This window comes from Limulus polyphemus, unplaced genomic scaffold (assembly GCF_000517525.1).
Source record: "Limulus polyphemus unplaced genomic scaffold, Limulus_polyphemus-2.1.2 Scaffold1580, whole genome shotgun sequence".
Classification (NCBI taxonomy): Eukaryota; Metazoa; Arthropoda; class Merostomata; order Xiphosura; family Limulidae; genus Limulus; species Limulus polyphemus.
In genome coordinates this window covers 125,929-146,134 of record NW_013667190.1, presented here as the reverse complement: position 1 = coordinate 146,134, position 20,206 = coordinate 125,929, and the positions used below count along the sequence as shown (strand labels likewise).

Here is a 20,206-nt window from a genome sequence, read left to right as displayed (position 1 = left end):
AGTTGTACATCACTGAAAATAACAGTAATTTTTGTGTATGACAAAACAAAATACTTTAATACATAAAAATAATATTTAGAATTTAGTGTATGACAAAACACTAAATCTTATATATAACTTAAATCTGCAAAACAAACCTTTAAGTGATGGAGTGACACCAGTCAACACTGGTTTTCCTGATAAAACTTGTTTAGCTTGAGATGAGGCTGTTAGAACCGATCTGCTCACCTAGAAATTACAATTTTAAGTTGTTAAATTTTGAACTGGTATTACAATACAGTCATGACAAACACAATAAATAAATCACATGAAATTCAACAAACAGTATTACTTTTTCAAAAACTTAAGGAAATCTTGACCCTTTACAACAAACAGTATTGTCTTTTTCAAGATGTCACTTATTATCTCTGAGCTATCAGTCGACTACCTGAAATACTATATTTTTAGGTGTCACACATTGTGGCTATAATTATGTGATAAGTCAGGAGTAAATGACATCTATAACATTTCATCAGAGAATAAAATGCAGCTGTTTCCAACACATACTCCAAAAGTAAAGCAACAAAAAACACTATAAATTGTACTTTTCTCATTGGTTTAAAAACTATGCTTAAAAGCAAATTGTTCATTTCTTTGCTTTTTGCATAAATAAAGCTATGCAATGAGATGTCTGCATTTTGTCCACCACAGGGAATCAAACTCCGAATATTAGCACTGTAAACCCATAAACTTACTTCTGACCCACTATGAGACTAAAAGTAAAGTGTTATTGACTTTTAAATTTTTCAGTAGATATACAATATTTTTCCATCCCCAAAACTAGATGATATGTATATAACCTTATACATTATCATTTATACTTACATATACTTAACACCTCCCTGTTCATTAAATACCAATTAATTACATACAATACACAAATACAAAAAATTCAAAATGAGCTTTGAAACGAGGTGTTTATAGGGCATTTAATCATGATTTCTGTAAGTGATAACATAATATATTTTAATGAGTAGTTGAGTAGCCCTAAAATAGTTTTTGTCTACAAATGGACATGTACTTAGCAAAGAGTCAAGTGCAATACCTCACGTAACACGTAAAGTTAAATATCAATTATCTGTAAATAAAGGAAAGCAAAGGGATCAAGATGTTTCTGAAGAAGCACCTTATAGTAGCCAATTTTACATACAGATATAATTTTAACAAAAAAGTTAATAACTATTAAGCATATGCTGGCAGTTAAATTTTGTGAATATTATATGCCATATTCTAAAATATATTTTCTGTGCATTATCAATAATTTGAATTGATAATGGAAAATAAACCAGGATTTTTAGTCTTCTAAACCACAGTTTACTACAAGGTCAATATTTGCTCAATAGCTGTGTGTTTTATTATTTCCTTTAAGTTGTTGTTGTTGTTCTACATTCTTACTAACCATGACTAGATATCTTAGTTTTCCTGTCTTTGTAAGATAAATTGTTCAGTTGATAACTTCTTAAAACATTCTTCTACATTGTTGTTCTACATTCTTACTAACCATGACTAGATATCTTAGTTTTCCTGTCTTTGTAAGATAAATTGTTCAGTTGATAACTTCTTAAAACATTCTTCTACATTGTTGTTCTACATTCTTACTAACCATGACTAGATATCTTAGTTTTCCTGTCTCTGTAAGATAAATTGTTCAGTTGATAACTTCTTAAAAAAACTCTTAAAATATAACTTTCTTGATGAATAGGTTTAAGTTTATCATTCTAAAAGAAAGGACTTCATTTTGTTTGTTGGTTGTATTAATGAAAACACTTTTTATTTTACTGATGCATTAAATGCTGCTTTTATAAGATTTTAATAACTACCATGAACACACATAATAAAACTGGAAAGATCTGAGCATAAAATAAGGTATTTTTTAGATATTTTCATAAAACTGCTTTAAATTTGAGTAAAACAGGTTTCTAAAGCTAGAGAAAAACTACTTATTCAAATTTCATATTAAAGGGCATAATCTATATACACTTGTAAAATCAAGTAACCTAAGAACTTACATATAAAAAAATAATAATAGTAACACAAACCAATAGTGAGAGTTTATAATGTGGTAACTAAGAAGAAAATAGTTTACTGTAATTTTCAGAATACAGTACACATCTTTTACAGTAAAAATTTATCTAGAAGTTAGGGTGCATATAAAATATGGTACAAAATCAAAATATATTTTTTTCAGCCATACCAGACTATGTTGTTCCAACATGCATTGTGAATGCTAATGCATTCTTACTAGAAATGTTGCGTTTCAATGGTATGTCTTAGTAATTCTCTGTTTCCAAGGCATAAATGAGAATTGTCTCCTGTTTTCATTCATCTTTAAACATGATTTTTGAAGTAAAATGATCAAGAGATTAAATCTTATGATTTTTAAGATTTATTTACATTCAAACTTTGAAAAGTTTAGAAATATAAACTACTTGTTGCTACATTTCATTTGATATTCAAAACTACAAATTGTTTTCATTGAAACTATAAAATTCTAGGTTCAAATCACTGTCCTTGTCACCATAAATGGTATCACCGAGGACATCATTTTCATCTTCGTTATCTATTGTAGCAGCGTCATCTCAGTGGACGTTGTCTTCTGAACCATCCATGGTATTTGTGCGGCAACACTTCTTACAGCCACACTAAATCAGGGCTGGATAGATAATGTTCCAGGCTTCTTTGATCTGTTGAGCAATGAGAAATAGGTCCGTTTCTTTCTGATTACCTGACAGTGTAAACACACGTTCTCCAAAGTAGAGCTACTTGTTCCACTTTTGGCACATTTAACGTTTAAATGGTCAATTGCAGCTGATGTCCATCACATGCAACTGACCTGTCACGCTCACAGGAATGATGACAAAATCTGTACAATTTTCATCCAGGATATACTTATAATGAACTAAAACAAAACACTACTACAACTGGGTCAAACAAAAAACAATTTATTAAACTGTAACAACAACAGAAATCTCACGTCCTTGATGCATATCATTCTATGACACCTGAAAATGTTGAGGGCCAGCATTACAACATTCCTGTGAGGGGTCTCTGCACCACATGCTACGGAACCAGTCTTTGGACAAACCGTCATCTATCCATTCTTTTTCATCTGTACAGAAAATCAAACCTTGTGGCCATCTGACATCCTTTGGGAGAGTTTTTCATTTGAATTTATGTCAACATATTTGTCCCATCTCCATGTGCCCTAAGTATGATGGTGAAGTGATGTTTCTTGTTGCCAGCTGAATTTTTTAAAGGCTCTTATCACATAGTTAGAAAATCAAAACATTTTTTATAGTTATATGACCTTGTATAGTTAGGGTACAGAAAACAACAGATCACGATTTCAAAGATAGCAAGCACTACAGTGAATGTGAAATTAGATTATATGGACATACTAACATTCTTGTCATCAAAGAGATAATTTGATCTTAGTATTGCAAAAGACTAGGTGCATATTATTAATGGGGATAAGGCAAACTTGACTCTCTGTTTATGAAGACTAGAGTGTGTATTATATTTGGGAACATATTATATTCAGAAAATTATGGTAAAAAATCTACACCAAAAATCACTTAACCCTAAAACACCAGTGTGGTTAGTTTAGTATATAGGTTTAAATTGTATGAGGGTCATATTGGCATTCTAGAGTCAAGAAGCAGAAGTATGGCACAGAAGAAAAGTTACTATAATGCAGTCAACATACTAATAATGTACATGCAATGGTACTATTGTGTACATTTCTCACAGTTCTAATTAGAATCAAAAAGTAGAAAAACACAAATAATAACTCCCAACCAATTTTACTTTTTGATCTTATAAAATGATAAATCCTACTATTTTGCATTTAAAAAGACATTTTACATTACATCTGTTAAAGATGTATTGTAATGCTGTAGACAAGCACACTTACTGGGAAAGGATCTAGAGCTTCTTGAATAACATAGCCTTCTATCACGTGTGTTAAAATATGTGGTTTGACAATAGCTTTCTGTGGCTGTTTCTCTTTGGCCTGTTCGTGTAGTAAGGGATAGATATGAGCATCATTTCCTGTGGCAGCATCTTTTTTCTCAAGGAATCTAGGTACAGCAGGGATTTTGTTTAGTGTTTGGGTGGAAACTTCATTCTCCTTTTTCACCTCTTCTCGTTTTTCTTTCTTGCTCACCATCACAGGAAGAGTAATGTTAGTATTAGTGTTTGTAGCAGTAGTGGCTGTCACGAGAGCTGTTGTTATGGGGATGACAGGAATATGACTGGGCTTTACCTGGGCTGACTGCTGTTTCGTCTCAGTGCCAGTTGATTTACTCTGTATATTATGACTACGAGCATCAATAGAAAGCTTTGTCTGATTAGCTGCATCAGCCTTCATGCTCTGAGGAGAATTAGTTTGAGTTTGGCTACTAGTTGTCTGAGAAACTTGTTGTGCTTGTGTTCCTGAGGCTTGAGATGAAGTCTGTCGAGCAATCTGAGCACGAGCTCTTTGTTTAACCTTTTTCAAAGAATAACAAAATTTAGTTAATATCTTAAACAGTAATAACTTTTTTTTCCAAATTACTTGTGTTTAGCATTATAGTTATGATGCACTAGAATATGAATATGTGGAAGATTTTTGCTCAAAGAAATTTACAAACAATAAAAAACACAAAAACTAGTGTTTAAACATGCAGAAGTTCAGTTTTCTTTTTTTTATTTTGATGATAATATTATCAACTTAATATGCATCACAAAATATTAAATTATAAGGTTTGTATTTCTTATGAATAAAATATCTATGTGAAAATTTAATGACTGATGAAAGTTATTCAATATATCATATGGATGTAAATCACAAAAACATATCTACTGTAACATATACTCCTCAAAACAACTAAAAAATAGATGTAATTGAAATTTTTAATAGCTCTGTCAAGGCCAAAACTACTGTTATAATGTCAATTACCCTTCAGTTGAAAAACATGAAAATAAGCCATCTGATGATCAGTCTTACAACCTGCAATGCAAATTATATGTCCATTAACCTTGAACTAAATAAAGTGATCTCATACAATATTATGTCAGTCATTGCTCTGAAATGAATCAAAGAGTTTAAAGAACAAGGTCTAAACTGTTTATGAACCATGGCTAGACTATAAAAGAAGACATACAGATGTTTTTACTCATTTGAAAAGCCATCTAAATGATAGAAGCCAATAAATCTCAGCAGGTTGTTGTGAATTAGCTCTAACAAATATGAAACTGCTATGAAACGAATGGCATGATCATTCAGACAAGATACACAGCTGCTATTTGTTGATCCTGATTTGCTACAATTGTAGAGTACAAGCTTGGGTATTTATTCAGATGTCTGCAGCTACAACTGGATGACATGTCAGTGTACAGATGATTGGAAACATAAGGTCAAGTTGCATCTCAGGTGGCCTAATAAGATCCACCTCACTTATAGCAAGGCAGAGAAAGCTTGCATATAATGTGCCAAGAACATGTTCAGTCGACTAGCAACAAAAGTCATCCTTCACCTTACAGCCAGATAACAGGATTGCACTAATCTAGAGAGAATATGAAACGAAATCCACTCCTTTTTCATATAGAAATGTGATACAAATGGTGAAAGTATGTTTTCAACAGAAATAAGCTCTGTGGACATAAAACTTTATACATCCTTCAGAACTGTATCATTAATGACACAATTATATGCTAATGCAAATAGCTGACTTTAGTCTAATGAATGATGACATCCACCCCACTTTGCTAAACTGGTCAATACATTCCACTCCTTGAATGACATGAAACTAACCAAATGGAATGCCCTTGATGTTCACAGGACTTAAATCACATGGAAAATATTTGGGATGCTCTTAAAACAGCTTTCAGTGAAGTGAGAAGTGGTCAAGGATGACTCAGGATGATTTTAAGCCCTTAACATACATGCCATGCTATCATAATGACCATAATCTTGTATGTCAAGTACACTAAATTAAACATGTAAAACAATATCTCTTAAATTTTAATTTATGCGAGTAATCTGAGTGACCAATAACTTACATTTCTGATCGCAACACTGATCATCAGATGCTTGATTTGCATAAAACTTAACTGAAGGTTGATTGATATTATTTCACATCAGAGGTTTTGCCTTGTAATAACTAATATTACAAATTTGATTATCCTTCAGATGTTTTGAACAATACATAATTAAAATTCATAAAATTCCAAAGATTTATAAAATGTCCAATATTTCAAAATCCAATTCATGAAACCATTTGTTTATATTTGAAGCTGATATTATGTAAATTAAAAGGGGATATTTTTTTCATCCAGACACCAAATCAAAAATTACTTACACCCCAAACAACAATGATGCTCCTGATTACTGATATGGCCTTTCTTGAAATAGTGTCTATCAGACACCAGTTACTGCCATGAATTTTGAAGTCTTTTAAATGAATATGTTCTGGTCTTAAGAATTCTTTACAAGTGTATTACATTCACATACCTGAGAGCGAACAGAAGCATTTGATTGGTAATGTGTAGATGAAGATGTAGAAATTGCTGTTTGAGTAGCCACTGAGCTAGCAGGACGTACCTGTATCCATACACAGACAAAACAAATATATGACTGAAAATTCAAGTGAACTTTACACACTATAATTACTTTAGTTTGTATAACATACTAAAAATGTTTATTGATATTTCGAAAATGACCATTGTCTTATATTTTTCAGTTTATTATGTCACAATGATCTAGTGAATTGTGACAAACATGCGTGCTGCGGTAAATGTTAGCTGTAGAATTTGTCATGTCACATCAGAATTCCTGTAAAATTTAGTCAAGGTTAACAAATCCCACTTCACTATTTATTTAACTAGCATGACAAAATGTAAATGAAAACTTTGTTAACTTTTCACCATTTTAAACTGTTAATGAAGTATAGTGATGTAATTAAGATTTAAATGTTTTTTCTTGTCCTGAACAAAATTCTACGGTGCTTATGTGGTGAGAATTATTGGTTTCATATCTCATTGAAATTAAATTTCACACTTTCAGAATTAAAATGAACTTCAAACAGGTACTTACTTCTGAAATATTGAAAGCCTCTCCTTGTTGAGTTTGTATTCGTGTCATTAACAAAGTAGGTGACTCGAAATTTTTGAATATTCTTTACACATTTCCATATCACATTCAACATTTACCCTTAAAATTCCATTCTCCCATCTTCCTCATGACTTACTCAGCATGCTTAAGTGGATCTTACATAAGCTCTGCTTTCTTACCATAATTTATGATTTGTTTGAAAGTTGCAGTCTTGATTAAAATTTTGCTGAGGGGAGGTGGGAGGGATGATGTGTCAGAGGTAGGAGGTAAGTAATTGTTTGAAATTCATTTTAATTCTAAAAATGTAAGAATCAAGTCATGTAGACTTACCCACATCGTAAACCCAAAAATAAAAAGAAAGTAGAAGAAATGAAAATACAAGTAAAAAAATCAACTCACATGACACAAGCACCCTCAAGTGTAATTAAAATGGGTTTAATACTGAAAAGATAAAACATACCTGAGAGCAAAAGTTGAAACCAGCAGAAGTGTTCAAGATTAGAGCTAGCACTATAGCAGATAAAACCAGTTCTGCAGGCTCTAAAGGCAATAAGGCCTGAGCAATCAATGCCTATCATCAACAAAAACAAACTATGAGTGGTATGCAAATGAAGCATCCACCCAAACTGCATACCCATCAGTAATATCAATAGGCAACTGAATCAATACATGGAACTATCAATGCTGAGAATGTATCAATAATTTCAACCTGCACACTACAGGCAAGTTTCAAAAGTAAGATCTCCAATAAAGGCATACAAACTGACAAAGTTGTTACACCACAACTGTCAAAGAAATCTAGCTTATGGCAGGAAAGCAGAGCTTACATTTTCATGTTTGCTTTATTTTGCACAAAGCTATTCAAGGGCTATCTGCACTAGTCACCTCTAATTTAGAAGTAACAGACTAAAGGGAAGGCAGCTAATCAACAACATCACTCACCACCAACTCTTGGTCTACTGTTTTACCAATGAATAGTTGCATTTAGCTTCACATTATAATGAGCATGCTTAAAGACAGAATTCAAACCTGCAACAAACAGATTAAGAGTCAAGTGCCATAACCAACAAGCCATGCCAGGTACAGAGCTTACGTAAGATACACTGATCTATGAACAATAAATTGTGTGGAAGGTGGAAAATTATGGGTACTTGAAGTATATGTCATTTAAATGTATAAAGAATATTCAGAAATTTTGAACCAAATGTTTTGTTAGCAGCATGAGTTCAAACTCAAGAAAAAGCATTCTGTATTTCAGGGATAAGTCTGCCTGATTTGAATCCCATATTTCTAGTTCTTTTCTCCTACATCTTATGTACAGTTTTTTTTTTAAGATTATTAGGCAGTGGTCATAATCCTAACAGAAAAGTTTGCTTGGATATTGCTAAGCACAATAAATAGGGTTCCTAAACTATCAAACCAAGAGAAAGTGCATATAACATAATGCTTTGTATGTTCAGTGATTACTGAAACATGATTATCTCATCATATTGTATAATTATATATATGGTGTAACAAATGTAGTTCTAAATACGACATATTTTGGGTGTTATATGCTTTAGGCGTGGGAGATCTAAATAGGTGGCCAATACTGACTGAATGTTCTATATATTCATGTTTGGTGTACTACTTTTGCTGAACTTCATATAATAACATGCTATTACAAAATGCAAATAAAATTACTTAATCCTTATATAATAACTAAATCCTCTCCTCAAGGCTTATGGTTTTGTTTTTTTTACAGAACATCTTAATGCAAAGACACGCTTTGACAAAAATATTATTCAAATTGCTAAATATCTTTTACCTGCTTTTGCTTCTGGACTTGGATACCAGTGGCAGAGACTGATACAGCACCTGCACTTGCCATTGACACTGCCTGTAAAGCTGCTGGTGCTGGAGAAGGTGACTGAATAAACATGTCAGAATGTTGGCTCCTTATGAATATGGGATTCTGAGTTAGAACAGCAGGAGACTGAAGTCCCCCTGGAGTAGCCCATGCTATTGGTTGACCCAAAGGAGCACCAAGTGTTTGAATAGATCCTGAAATAATAATTACAGAAATAAATGTTTCAGTAAAATTATGTTATTTGCCTTAGATTGTATAAAACACTAGGAATTTTTAAGCCCCAACCACTTACAAAAAAATGGAATTCCTTTGTACTTTTACACAAAACATCAGGATTGAATTTCTAATTTTTCTTATTTGCTAATAACTGTATTAATATTTGAGCATTTTTTACATTACATTGGTTTTTCATGACATTTTCCTTGTTTTTTTCCATCATGAGGTCTTCCTTATCAGATAGCACATTATTTTGAAGATAAATGATGCTGCATCCAAGTCAAGTTTCCACATGGTGAATTCTGTAGAATGGGACAGAACATTTCTGCCCTGAAAACCACAGGAAACAGTATGGATGTGGAAATGTCAAATTAAAGCGATATGCAGGTTGACATTTTCCTAAATTGAAAATGTATTTCTAATAATACTTACCTCCCCTCGCATTTATAGCTATTACTCGACCACCAGGGTTTCTTCTTTGCCCATCTAAGCATTACTCTGAAATTTTCTCTCTTGCTCCAGTCTTTTATACCCTATTCAATTGCCCTTGGCAATATTTATCTTGTGATATTCTCCACCTACATCAAGGCACTCTCTATCCTGGTACTATATAGAAGCACCTCATTCAGATAATTTTATCTCTTTTTCGAGACTGATACCATCCCAGTCTCTAACACCGGCTCTTACTGTGGAGGAAAAGCAGGAGAGTATCAGTGGAGGTAAGTATTATTGGAAATATATTTTCAATTTAGGAAAATGTTAATGTACAAAACATACTTATCTCCGCTACCACATATACCTAGAATCGCACACTGAGAAGGTGGAGGGGCCAGTGAGAGCATTATCCATACAGAAAGCATCTGCATAAATCATGGGTGTACCAAGATATGAATGATACCCAAGTGGGGGAACTGTACTACATCCAGAACAGGTATGCTCGTCACTCTCCACTTAATTCCTGTATTAAGGCGATGAGAGTCTGTAAACTTACCACTGACCAACGGGGGGCTGAAAATCCAACAGACTAAAAAGAAGGCACAGGAAAAAGCTAATCTAAAGTCTTTCCTAAAATGTCAAGGATTACCCTCAAATGTAGCCTGAGAGCCCCCCCCCCCCCCAGATGACCACCACAGTTCATAATATATATGCTTCCCTCTCATTACAAATAACATCCCTGGCATTCTCCACCAAGAGTAGCTCCCCCACATTTGTTGTGTGAAGTGACTCTAGATATAATAGGTGGGAGTGGAGTGATCCAATTGGCCTGCGTGCTGGAAATAATAAACCGGGAATTCATATCATAATCGACTTGTCAATCGGAAGAAAGAAAAAACAATTTATTTTAAATTATTATTATTATAAAATCAACTAGATAACACCATAATGTTAAAAGTATCTCTGAACAATCATAATACTGGGAAACCCAGTAGTGACGCTTTGTCAAGAAAAAGTGATAAAATTATCTGAAAGAGACGCTTATATACAATACCTGGATAGAGGGCGCAATGACCTAGGTGGAGATTATCATATGACAAATATTGCCAAAGACAACTTAGTGGGGTATAAAAGACTGGAACAAGTGAGAAAAAATCAGACTAATGCTTAGATGAGCAAAGGAAGAAACCCTGACAGTCAAGAAATAACTATAAGTGGCAATGGAGATACGTATGTTTTGGAAGCAAAATACCTCAATTTCATTCAAAACTATATAATGGTGAATAAGATTAAAAGAATAGCATGAAGATATTTATGTCTCCATAGAGAGACATACTGTTTTCAATTGTTTCTTCCTTTTTCTTTCTTCTTCTTCTTCTAAACATTTTTCAATCAACAACCAATCCTTTATTTCTTGGTGGATTGACTTGAAACTTGGTAGGGTTACAGAATGGTCCAATTGCACAGACACCTTTTTAATTTTCAGATTTAGGCCTTTTTTAAGGATTTTATGGGTTAAAGGTCAAACAGTACAAAAATGCATATTTTGGGCTCCTATGCAGTCATATTTACAGCAATGAAGATGAAAATTGGCACAAACATAAGTTTCAGGTGCCCAACACACTGACATAAAAAAAACGTTGCATATAACCATTTTAAGTCTTTTTTGGGGGGGGGGCAGAGCTCACAAAAAAGCATAATTTTGGGGGTTTTGGTCAATTACTTAGCCTTGTTTGGACCAATTTACATGGAATTTGGTAGAAAGATGCTTTTCTATAGGCAACATACATTGACAAACAAAGATGATGGACTTGCCCATTTTTCTGTTTTTCACAGTTTCTTTGGTGTCAAAATTGGCTACGTTGTGTTTGCATGGCAGAAACATGTTGCATTCGCTCACAAATGTTGGCCTCTTTAAAATTTAGTCTGCATCCATGGGGTGTATTATAAGTCAATTTTCTCTGTCCCAGATCTTTAAATTTGAGTATTTACATGTGGAAAATACATAATGCAAAACACTGGTTATAAATCTTTTTTGTTTTAGGTCTAGTAATGATGATTAAGAAAACGTATCAAACACAATCAAAGAGATCTTCAATTGTGAAACAAATGGTGTAATTGATAAGACTTTAGGAACACAAGTAATTATTGATATAAACTGTATGTAGATAATACATATAGGCAAGTACATGAATGAAAAAGTTCTACATAATGGAAGAAAGTTGATAATTTATAAATTCACTTATTTGTGTTCATAACAATTAATAATTCAGATGCCATTTTGAACATTATATGGTAGTAGGTGTGAACTTGCACAAAAAATTCTATAATATTCATTTGAAAGCAAATGTTATTGAATTTCTTTAAAAACGCTTCATTAATAACAGACAATTTACACTTTTATACAACTTTTTTTTTGAACAAACCTCTGAAAAAATGAACATAACATGCACTTGTAAATAATTCCAACTTTTATAAATGAATATTGCACAGTCTTAATGTACATGAACTGAGTTTATGCACTTATATGTATAGAGCATTATTATATTAGATTAATTTCATATAATGTAAATGTAGAATAGGAGAAAATGTTAAAATTAAAAACAACAGTTATGCTTTGTGCTAGGAAATTCCCCACCTAGAATCTGGGAATGACTAGCTATCATGGCTGCTGGAGTTTGTGATGATATGATTTGGGGTGAGGAAGTGAACTGTTTCAGTTGAGTGCTAGTGAAAGACTGGGGTGAAGATCCAATTGATGATATAGGAGAAGGATAAATGGGTGACCTTGGTTGTAGTGCAGCACCCTGGCTCATAATCTGTAAGAAAGAAATTATGTTTCAACACATACCATTCATGTTTTTAAGTTGTATGTGATCATCTGTTATAATATTATTAAAGCCTTGTTCATATAATTGTTATTGGTTTCTATGAATCTGTCTGTCATAACATGTACCTCCAAATACCTCTAAAATAAAAAAAGCCTTTCCTTGTTGAATTGCACTCTCCTACTGTCAATAAACATGTAATTAGATTTTGAAGCTGAAGTTATGATGGAAAACACATATGGAGGTGGGCAGGTGGGTGGGGATGTACTTCAGAATTAAGCACCTATTTGAAATTCATATTAATTCTAAAAATGTAAAATTCAAAAAGCCAGAATATGCATATTGTAATGGAGGGAGGGGCAGAGATTAATAAGAACCACTAGTTCACCAAATTTGGGTTCTTAGGCAGAAAGGCAACAAACAACATAGATCCCAAAAACTGAAAATGTGATCAATTACAGTTGAAAGGAATCCGGAACCAAAGTAGGTTCAATAAACTGGTTTCTTGGAAAGAATGAGTAGAGCAGAACAACCTCACAAGAGATTGAAGCAAATGAGGACATTCAGAAAATGCATTCCTCTCAGAAGAGTACCTCCACACTATCATCACCCTTTAAATAATATATATTAAAAAAATTCATGTGATATGGATCTATCACAGATAGTGACTTAAGAGAGGTAGTTAGGGTCAGATTGCAATTCACTGTCCTGTTCCTATAATCAAAGATTCTCAGAGGAGTAGAACAATAATAGCTAATGACTGGATATGAAAATGCATTCCTCTCAGAAGAGTACCTCCACACTATCATCACCCTTTAAATAATATATATTAAAAAAAAATCATGTGATGACTTGATATGCTCATAACATTATGGCTTCTTACATCCACATCCAACAAAGACAATCAAACCATGAAATTGACCCAGTAAGTGGGCACCCAGGTAGAATCAAAAAGATGAAGGCAGACATGAGGACGGGCTCTAAAACTCAAGGACAGTGAAACAGAAACACCAGATAGGTTAAGAAAGATAAATATAAAGCAGTAAGATGTTCTTCATCCTAGTTAGAGCTATGAGACATCAAGTGGAGAACAGTTGTATCATCTTCAATGTCTCAAATGCTATGTAAGGATGTTCATGAGAAGGTTGGAAAGGTATCCACAAAGGCATCATCATGCACTAGATAGCATCCCCTGTCCTTTCTCATGGAAGGTGAAATTTTGTCTAGGACAATCACAGATAAGAGTCCCATCTGAATGAGTCATTCCAAGTATGTAGTCTCAGATAGTAAGTATACAATATTTTGTTTTATTAAATAAATCAAATGATTTCATGATCCCAGTTGCCCCTGTAATTGTTAAAAGGGATCTTGGTCCTTAGAGCGACAACAGGGTTACTATGCATAACAGAAGTGTAGGCTCAAGTGTTAAGTCAGCTGAGAACAAATAATAACTCAAAAACAATGTAACATTTTATCTAAATACATTCACATTCTGGTCTGCAAAATATCCTCTAATGAGTATTGCAACTGGGATGCTAAAGACATCACCAGCTGGTGAATTTTGTAACCTAATGCAAAATCTATTATTCACTTTTAAGACGTATTGGAACATCCCAGTAAACAAGACATATCATTTGCACAAGTCACTATTTTAAAGTAGTTGGAGCAAGTTCCAATGAGCATGATTCATTATAAGATATAAACAGCTTTTTTCAAAAAACACTAAAAGATTCAGTATCTGTGATATAACAATGAATAGCCCCAACAGGCAATAAAGGAATCTTCTGAATGACCATCAGTGTTACCTTATTTTGCAGCCCAAATTTTAGGTAGAAGAGTACAATCAAGGAACAAATGTAAGGCTTTCCAAAACACAGTACAAGAAGCATCAAAAGCATAGATGTCAAAACACCATCCACCAAATGTGAGTAATAAAACATGATCAAGCAGTAAATTGCAAAAGGTCCAGAGAGGAAAGAAGCCAAAAAATGCATTCCCAAAACAGTCATCTTTAGGATAGTACCTAAAAAGTCTCGGTCACTAAATATAAATGGTTTGGAAGAGGTCTTTGACTAATGAGAACAAAAGAGATTAATGGCTCTCATGGTATCCAAAGATGACAAATAAGACAGTTCTGTAACCAGCTATGGAAGAAGCTGATAGGACACAGTTATCAAACAAATACATAATTGTTGAGGAATTGAAAATAAACAAGATATAACATGTCTAATGCACCAACTCCAGAAGATACTTCAACAAGACTGATAAACAGACATTAAAAAAACACCTATGAGAATGGGCTAATAATCGAGCCATAAGTGAATATAATCTGGCGTCTTGGACAAAAGGATGAATAGCAGCCAGGCATATAGTTTACAGACCATCTTAACTTAACAAAACAATGTCACACTAAATCAACGTCCAGGACAGCCAAGATAACTTTACTATGCTGCTACATAATCTCCAATCATGTGACTTCTTTGCCTCATACTGTATACATATTTCTGTGTCTAAGTAAACTACTTGTACCTGATGATGAGAAAACCATGTTGAAACATTGTACATTTGTTACTGTGTTAAACTTGTAATAAAGCCATCTTCAAATTTTATTAAATATCCTGTGTATTTACTTTCAGCACCCAGTGGCTTCAAAAAAAGAAACTTCTGTAACATCCTCATGTTTTACAATTTAATCTGAAGTGCATCCAGGTAATGATTGAGCTGAAACAGGTCTCCAATCTCACATTTTTTTTGGAAATACAAAAATCTGAAGAAACATGATAAATCATTTCTACTGCTCCTTCTTGAGAGAGATCTGCGACTTTCTAATCCAGAAATTGTAAGTAAACAGGATCAGAAGGAAGAGGAAAAAGCAACAGGAGGAAGAAAAATTTGACAGTAAACACTAAACTGAAGATCCTGTCAAGCCCAAGGCCCCATAGACAAACAAATGAACCAAGACAACTCCCAAACAATGTTCAGACGGAAGAATCATCTGCACACACAAAAAAAGAGATAGTTGATGAACAGGTTGAAAAGACTTATCTTGCCTCCTTCTGTGTTAGGCCACTCACGATGTTTGATAGGTAAAAGTATATATGACAAAAGTAAGGCAGGAGGACAACCATTACTCACTGATAATTTTGATGAGAGACAAGGACCAGAAACAAAACTAGATAATAAAATCCTTATCAACTCCTGATGACATGTTTCTCCTCAAGGGAAAACCAATTAAAGTGAAATTTTATGTAAAGACAAAATGATAAAGAACATAAGAGTCACTTGGTAAGAGAAACAATATCAGTGAGAACCATAAGTAAAAAATACTGCAAAGTAGATATTTGATCCTGAAACCCTATTTTGAAAAGCAGAACATATTGATTTATTAAATCAAGGCATGGCAAGAATGGGCAGGTATCCCCTTCTTCAATACCCATGAAGTCCATAGGTGGTACGGTCTGGAACAGGCTAATTTATGAAGTAAATATCGCGAGGTTATTCATCTGCAAGTGATCTTGTGAAACACCCCATCACAAAAGCGAGTGTGTGGAGCCATGGAAAGAAAGCATTATTCAACATGGTGTACAGTGCGGATTTAGATTTAAAGAATACCTGGTCAGGTACCATTCACCACAGAGCAGAATCCAAGTAATGAAGGCATGAAGATTGGGCCCTTGAAAGAAAATAAATGATTAATAAAGACTTACCCAGTATCAGAGTCACACCAAAGATTGGAGTACAGGTGGAAGGCAAAAACCTGATAAACCTGTAGCTGATATGAGGTAAATAATGGTAGGTGAACATGTTAGGATTGGTCCATATGCCTGATTGTAGGATTTCCTCCAGAGGTCGACAAGACAAGAAGCAAGTGAAAAGGTGAGGTGTCAGATTTGATGAGAGGTAACACAGTACAGAGTACACTGGGAAAGGGACAAGGAGGAATAAGCCAACTGGATCAAACGATGAACCCAACTGGTGAGTGTAAAATGGGAGAGATTCTGGGATAAAGAGACAGGAATGAGAACCACAGAAGGAAGCTGTGTGGGCAATATAACATTGAATGACATGCATAGGACATAGAAGTCTATCCAGATTGGGATGGGGTATAGATGAGAAATAGAGGGTAGAGAAACAGGTGAAAAGGAGGAGTTACCCTCACGAGCCACCAAGGTTTCAGGTAGGAAGGATAAAGGGCAAGATAGGTATGGTGGTAAAGTTTGCATGTAACATTGATGGCAAACAAGTGAGACTGTTGACACCCACAGACCAAGAGAAGAAGGAAATATGCCTTAAGGGACAGGTGAAACAAAGGACATGAGGGTATAGGTTCAAATGGAGGTAAAGTAAGGGAATGGAGGACCACATTAATATTCCAATCAAGAAGGGCAGGTCACCAAGGAGGTAGACGAATCTGTAAGGAATGGATTAATATGGTAAGGACGGGTGAGAAAAAATACTGCAGTAACAGGAAAGGTTAAAGGGACGAGATAAAGCTACCCAATAACCTGAAATCGAGGAGACTGAAGACCTCTGGTCGAAAGGCCACGTGAGACACCAGCAACAGTAGGGCGAGCAGCCAGAAATCCCCAAGCCTAGGCCCCTGTTTGAAAGACCTTCCACTTTCTCTGAGACACTTCCATGAAGGAAGGACGGATGGATTGGGCCAAATCAGAAGCTACATGAAGGGAGAAACCAGATCTCCTCTCCAAAGACCAGACAAAAGCCAGGTGTGAAGACGGAGGACATAAAGTGCAGGATGTAGAACTGGTGATCAAGGTTGTTGAAGAAGGTAGGGTACTAAGGGAAGTAGTATTGGAATGAATAATTGTAGGTGGAGTAAATGATGAGACCATGGTTGAGCTGATCAGTAGGAAGCAATCAGAAGGACCTGGCATGGAGCGGCATGGATCAGAAAAACTACATAATGAAGTAATCAAATAGGAGAATAGAAATATCAGAATTTGTGTGCCCAATCCTGGCTGAAGGTATCTATAGCCAAAGCCTGAGGATGAGTAACTGGGGGCCAAAATATAGGTAACTGGTGATTGAGGACAGTAGCAAAAGCAATGATGTGAGGAATGCCCCACATACTGCAAAACCACCGGAAAAAGAGAGGGTAAACTTTGTCGGGGTGGGAAAGACAATCCACCACGAGGTTGAAAGCACCTGGGACATGACACATAATTAAATGAATGTGTTGCGTGTAGGCCCAATATAGGAGATCCAATGAGAGAAAACAGAGGGATATTGACTGGGTGCTGCCTTGGTGATTGATATAAGCCACTACCATGGAATTGTTGGAATGGATCATTACCAGACAATGTTTGGCAATGAGAAGTATCGCAAAGCCGACGAATGGCTAGGAGCTCTAGGACATTGATATGTAAAGACTGTTTGTCTAGAGACCAATGATCCAAAGCCTCCTGGTGATTGATCGACATATGCACCCCAGCCCTTTAGGGATTCGTCCATAAACAGATTTAAGTCCAGGCAAGGAGGGGGAAGTGGGAAATCCACTGATGTGTGAGTCTTGTCCAACCACCAAAGGAGATTGTCTACAAGGGAAGGAGGAAGGGTGATAGGAGCATCCAAGGGATCCCAAGTAAGGTGCCATTGATCGTGCAGAGTCCACTGAAGGAAGTGCAATGCTGAGGAGGATTAGTGATATCATAGAAGACCACATCCCCAAAAGCGACAGAACCTCGCATGCAGAAAGTGAGTGAGCAGACAGAGTATGGCAAACTGACAATTTTATAGAACAGAATCTGAGAAGAGAAGGTTAGACCCAACTGAGGTGAGTGTTGAAAAAGACATCCAAACGTAGAAGGTACTGGGTAGGACTCTAATTTGATCAAAAATTGTAATTTAAAACAATGTTTCATTTTTTTTTATATACAGTATTTCATAACAATACATATAAATGCTGAGTCACTAATAGCTCAATGTAAAATTCATTACACATAAAGCTTAAAACTGATTTTTTTAAAAATCATTACTGAGTTTACGCTATGTAAAATATTTTCTTCAATTTTTTGTTTCATATTCTAGAAGAATATAAATCATTAGGCAAGGTAAGTCTCTTTACATTTCATTATATGTTTTTTGGATATTTCATGAATTTATTAATCTTCCAATATTTTTACTTGGACATTTTACTGGCCAAAATAGCCTCAAAAAGCATTAGACTTTATAATATCTATTATGCAGGTTACTATACAAATTTAACAGAGCAAGTAGTGCAGTGACATGTTGAAAATACTTTTGATTTAAAATCATTATGAATTAACTCAAAATGTATCATAAGAAATTAACAATGTTTTTTTTTTCACAATATACTGCCTGCCCATTTGTTGGCCTTCACTTCTCAGGCTACTTTCTAAGTTCCAGAAATTATTAACTTTAAAACATATATTCTCAAACAACTTCTATTCTTTAATTCATATTGTTTTTGAGTTGCCAAAAAAAAGGACTTATTTCTTACATTACCATTTTATATTAAGCTATGATGGAAACTAGCACCACAAAAGTAAAGACTGGAACTTTAAGAACTTTTTTTAAAGTAACTTTACACAGTTTAATGCACTGTTCTGAGAATCTCAGTTTGCACATCTGCTACGGCTTGCATACACATTTTTTAACAACTTTGATGTTAAAAAATGATTTTATTATCAGATAACCAATAATGAAAGTTATCTTGGAAGCAAAAGCTGCATTTTTATTGGTAATACTGACAGTATTATTATTAATTCCTATTAATTATTAATATTATTATTATTAATTCTGGAATTTACAGGTTATAAATGAAATGGACACTTGAATGAATTTCTTCTTCTCTCAAGTAACTAAAAAATAAAGCATAAACCAAAACATTTCACTTCTTCAGTGAAGCTTCCTCAGCTGGTAAAAAAGAAAGAGAACAGAATTTATGTTGGCTCTTAAACTGTTTAAACAGGAGTCATATGTGATAAAGAGCATTCAATAAAGGTAAAGGGGAAATCCAATATAAACATTTATATTAAGTTTGTGTACTTTTATGAATAATGCTTCCTTAATTGTCTTTCACAGAAAAATAAGGGGTAAAGGACAAAACCTAAGCAAAAGACAGGTTTAAGGAAACATTATTAATAAAAAAATACACAAACCTAATATTGAAATAATTCTACACCTGGGCTGACATAACTTTGCTAAATCTAATTCTGAAAATTAGCATTTGTTTCTGTAAATACCATAAAAGAGAAAACAAAATATTTTGGATATAACTAAAACACGTACGTAGTTTAAATGGAAAAAATTAAAACAATATATTACAAAAACAAGGTTCTGTCTTTCTTAAGACAGTTACCAATTACACCTGTAACATTTTAAATTTTTTCACCTTGAAAGTTAAATCTGACAATAGAAAAACATGCTTGTATGTAAGAAGGGATTGTTTATTTAGAGTAATAGTGATAAATGCTTTTTTAGCCTGCCCACTGACATTAAAGCTATATTCAAAAGAAAATGTTTTAAAAAACAAACACATTTTCTACTGATTTTAGTTGCAAATAACACAAATAAAATAATAAAATTCTTAACAGTCTGATATACAAAATATTGTACATGTGACATGTAATAAGATGTTCTTCAGAAACTTGGTTATTATACTAACGTACCTTAGGTGGAAGTAGGGAAGGGGATCTAAATGACATGGAAGTCATATTTCCCATAACCTACAGTGGGATAGAAACAAAAGAAAAGAAAAGAAAA

At 34.1% G+C, this 20,206-nt stretch overlaps 1 protein-coding gene across 5 annotated transcripts in view; it reads right to left on the bottom strand.

Moving 5' to 3' along the window:
- LOC106464178 (polyhomeotic-like protein 3) overlaps positions 1-20,206 on the bottom strand; it is a 115,733-nt gene that overhangs the window by 22,574 nt on the left and 72,953 nt on the right. For 4 of the 5 annotated variants that reach the window (XM_013924299.2, XM_022391872.1, XM_013924300.2 and 1 more), the window contains exons 5-10: positions 20,113-20,169; positions 12,271-12,451; positions 8,940-9,175; positions 6,533-6,622; positions 3,953-4,528; positions 138-228 (exon numbers count right to left, since the gene is read on the bottom strand). In XM_013924299.2, the coding sequence (XP_013779753.1) occupies positions 138-228; positions 3,953-4,528; positions 6,533-6,622; positions 8,940-9,175; positions 12,271-12,451; positions 20,113-20,169 (1,231 nt within the window). The remainder of the gene's footprint in view (positions 1-137; positions 229-3,952; positions 4,529-6,532; positions 6,623-8,939; positions 9,176-12,270; positions 12,452-20,112; positions 20,170-20,206) is intronic. The other variant, XM_022391873.1, reaches the window with a different exon arrangement.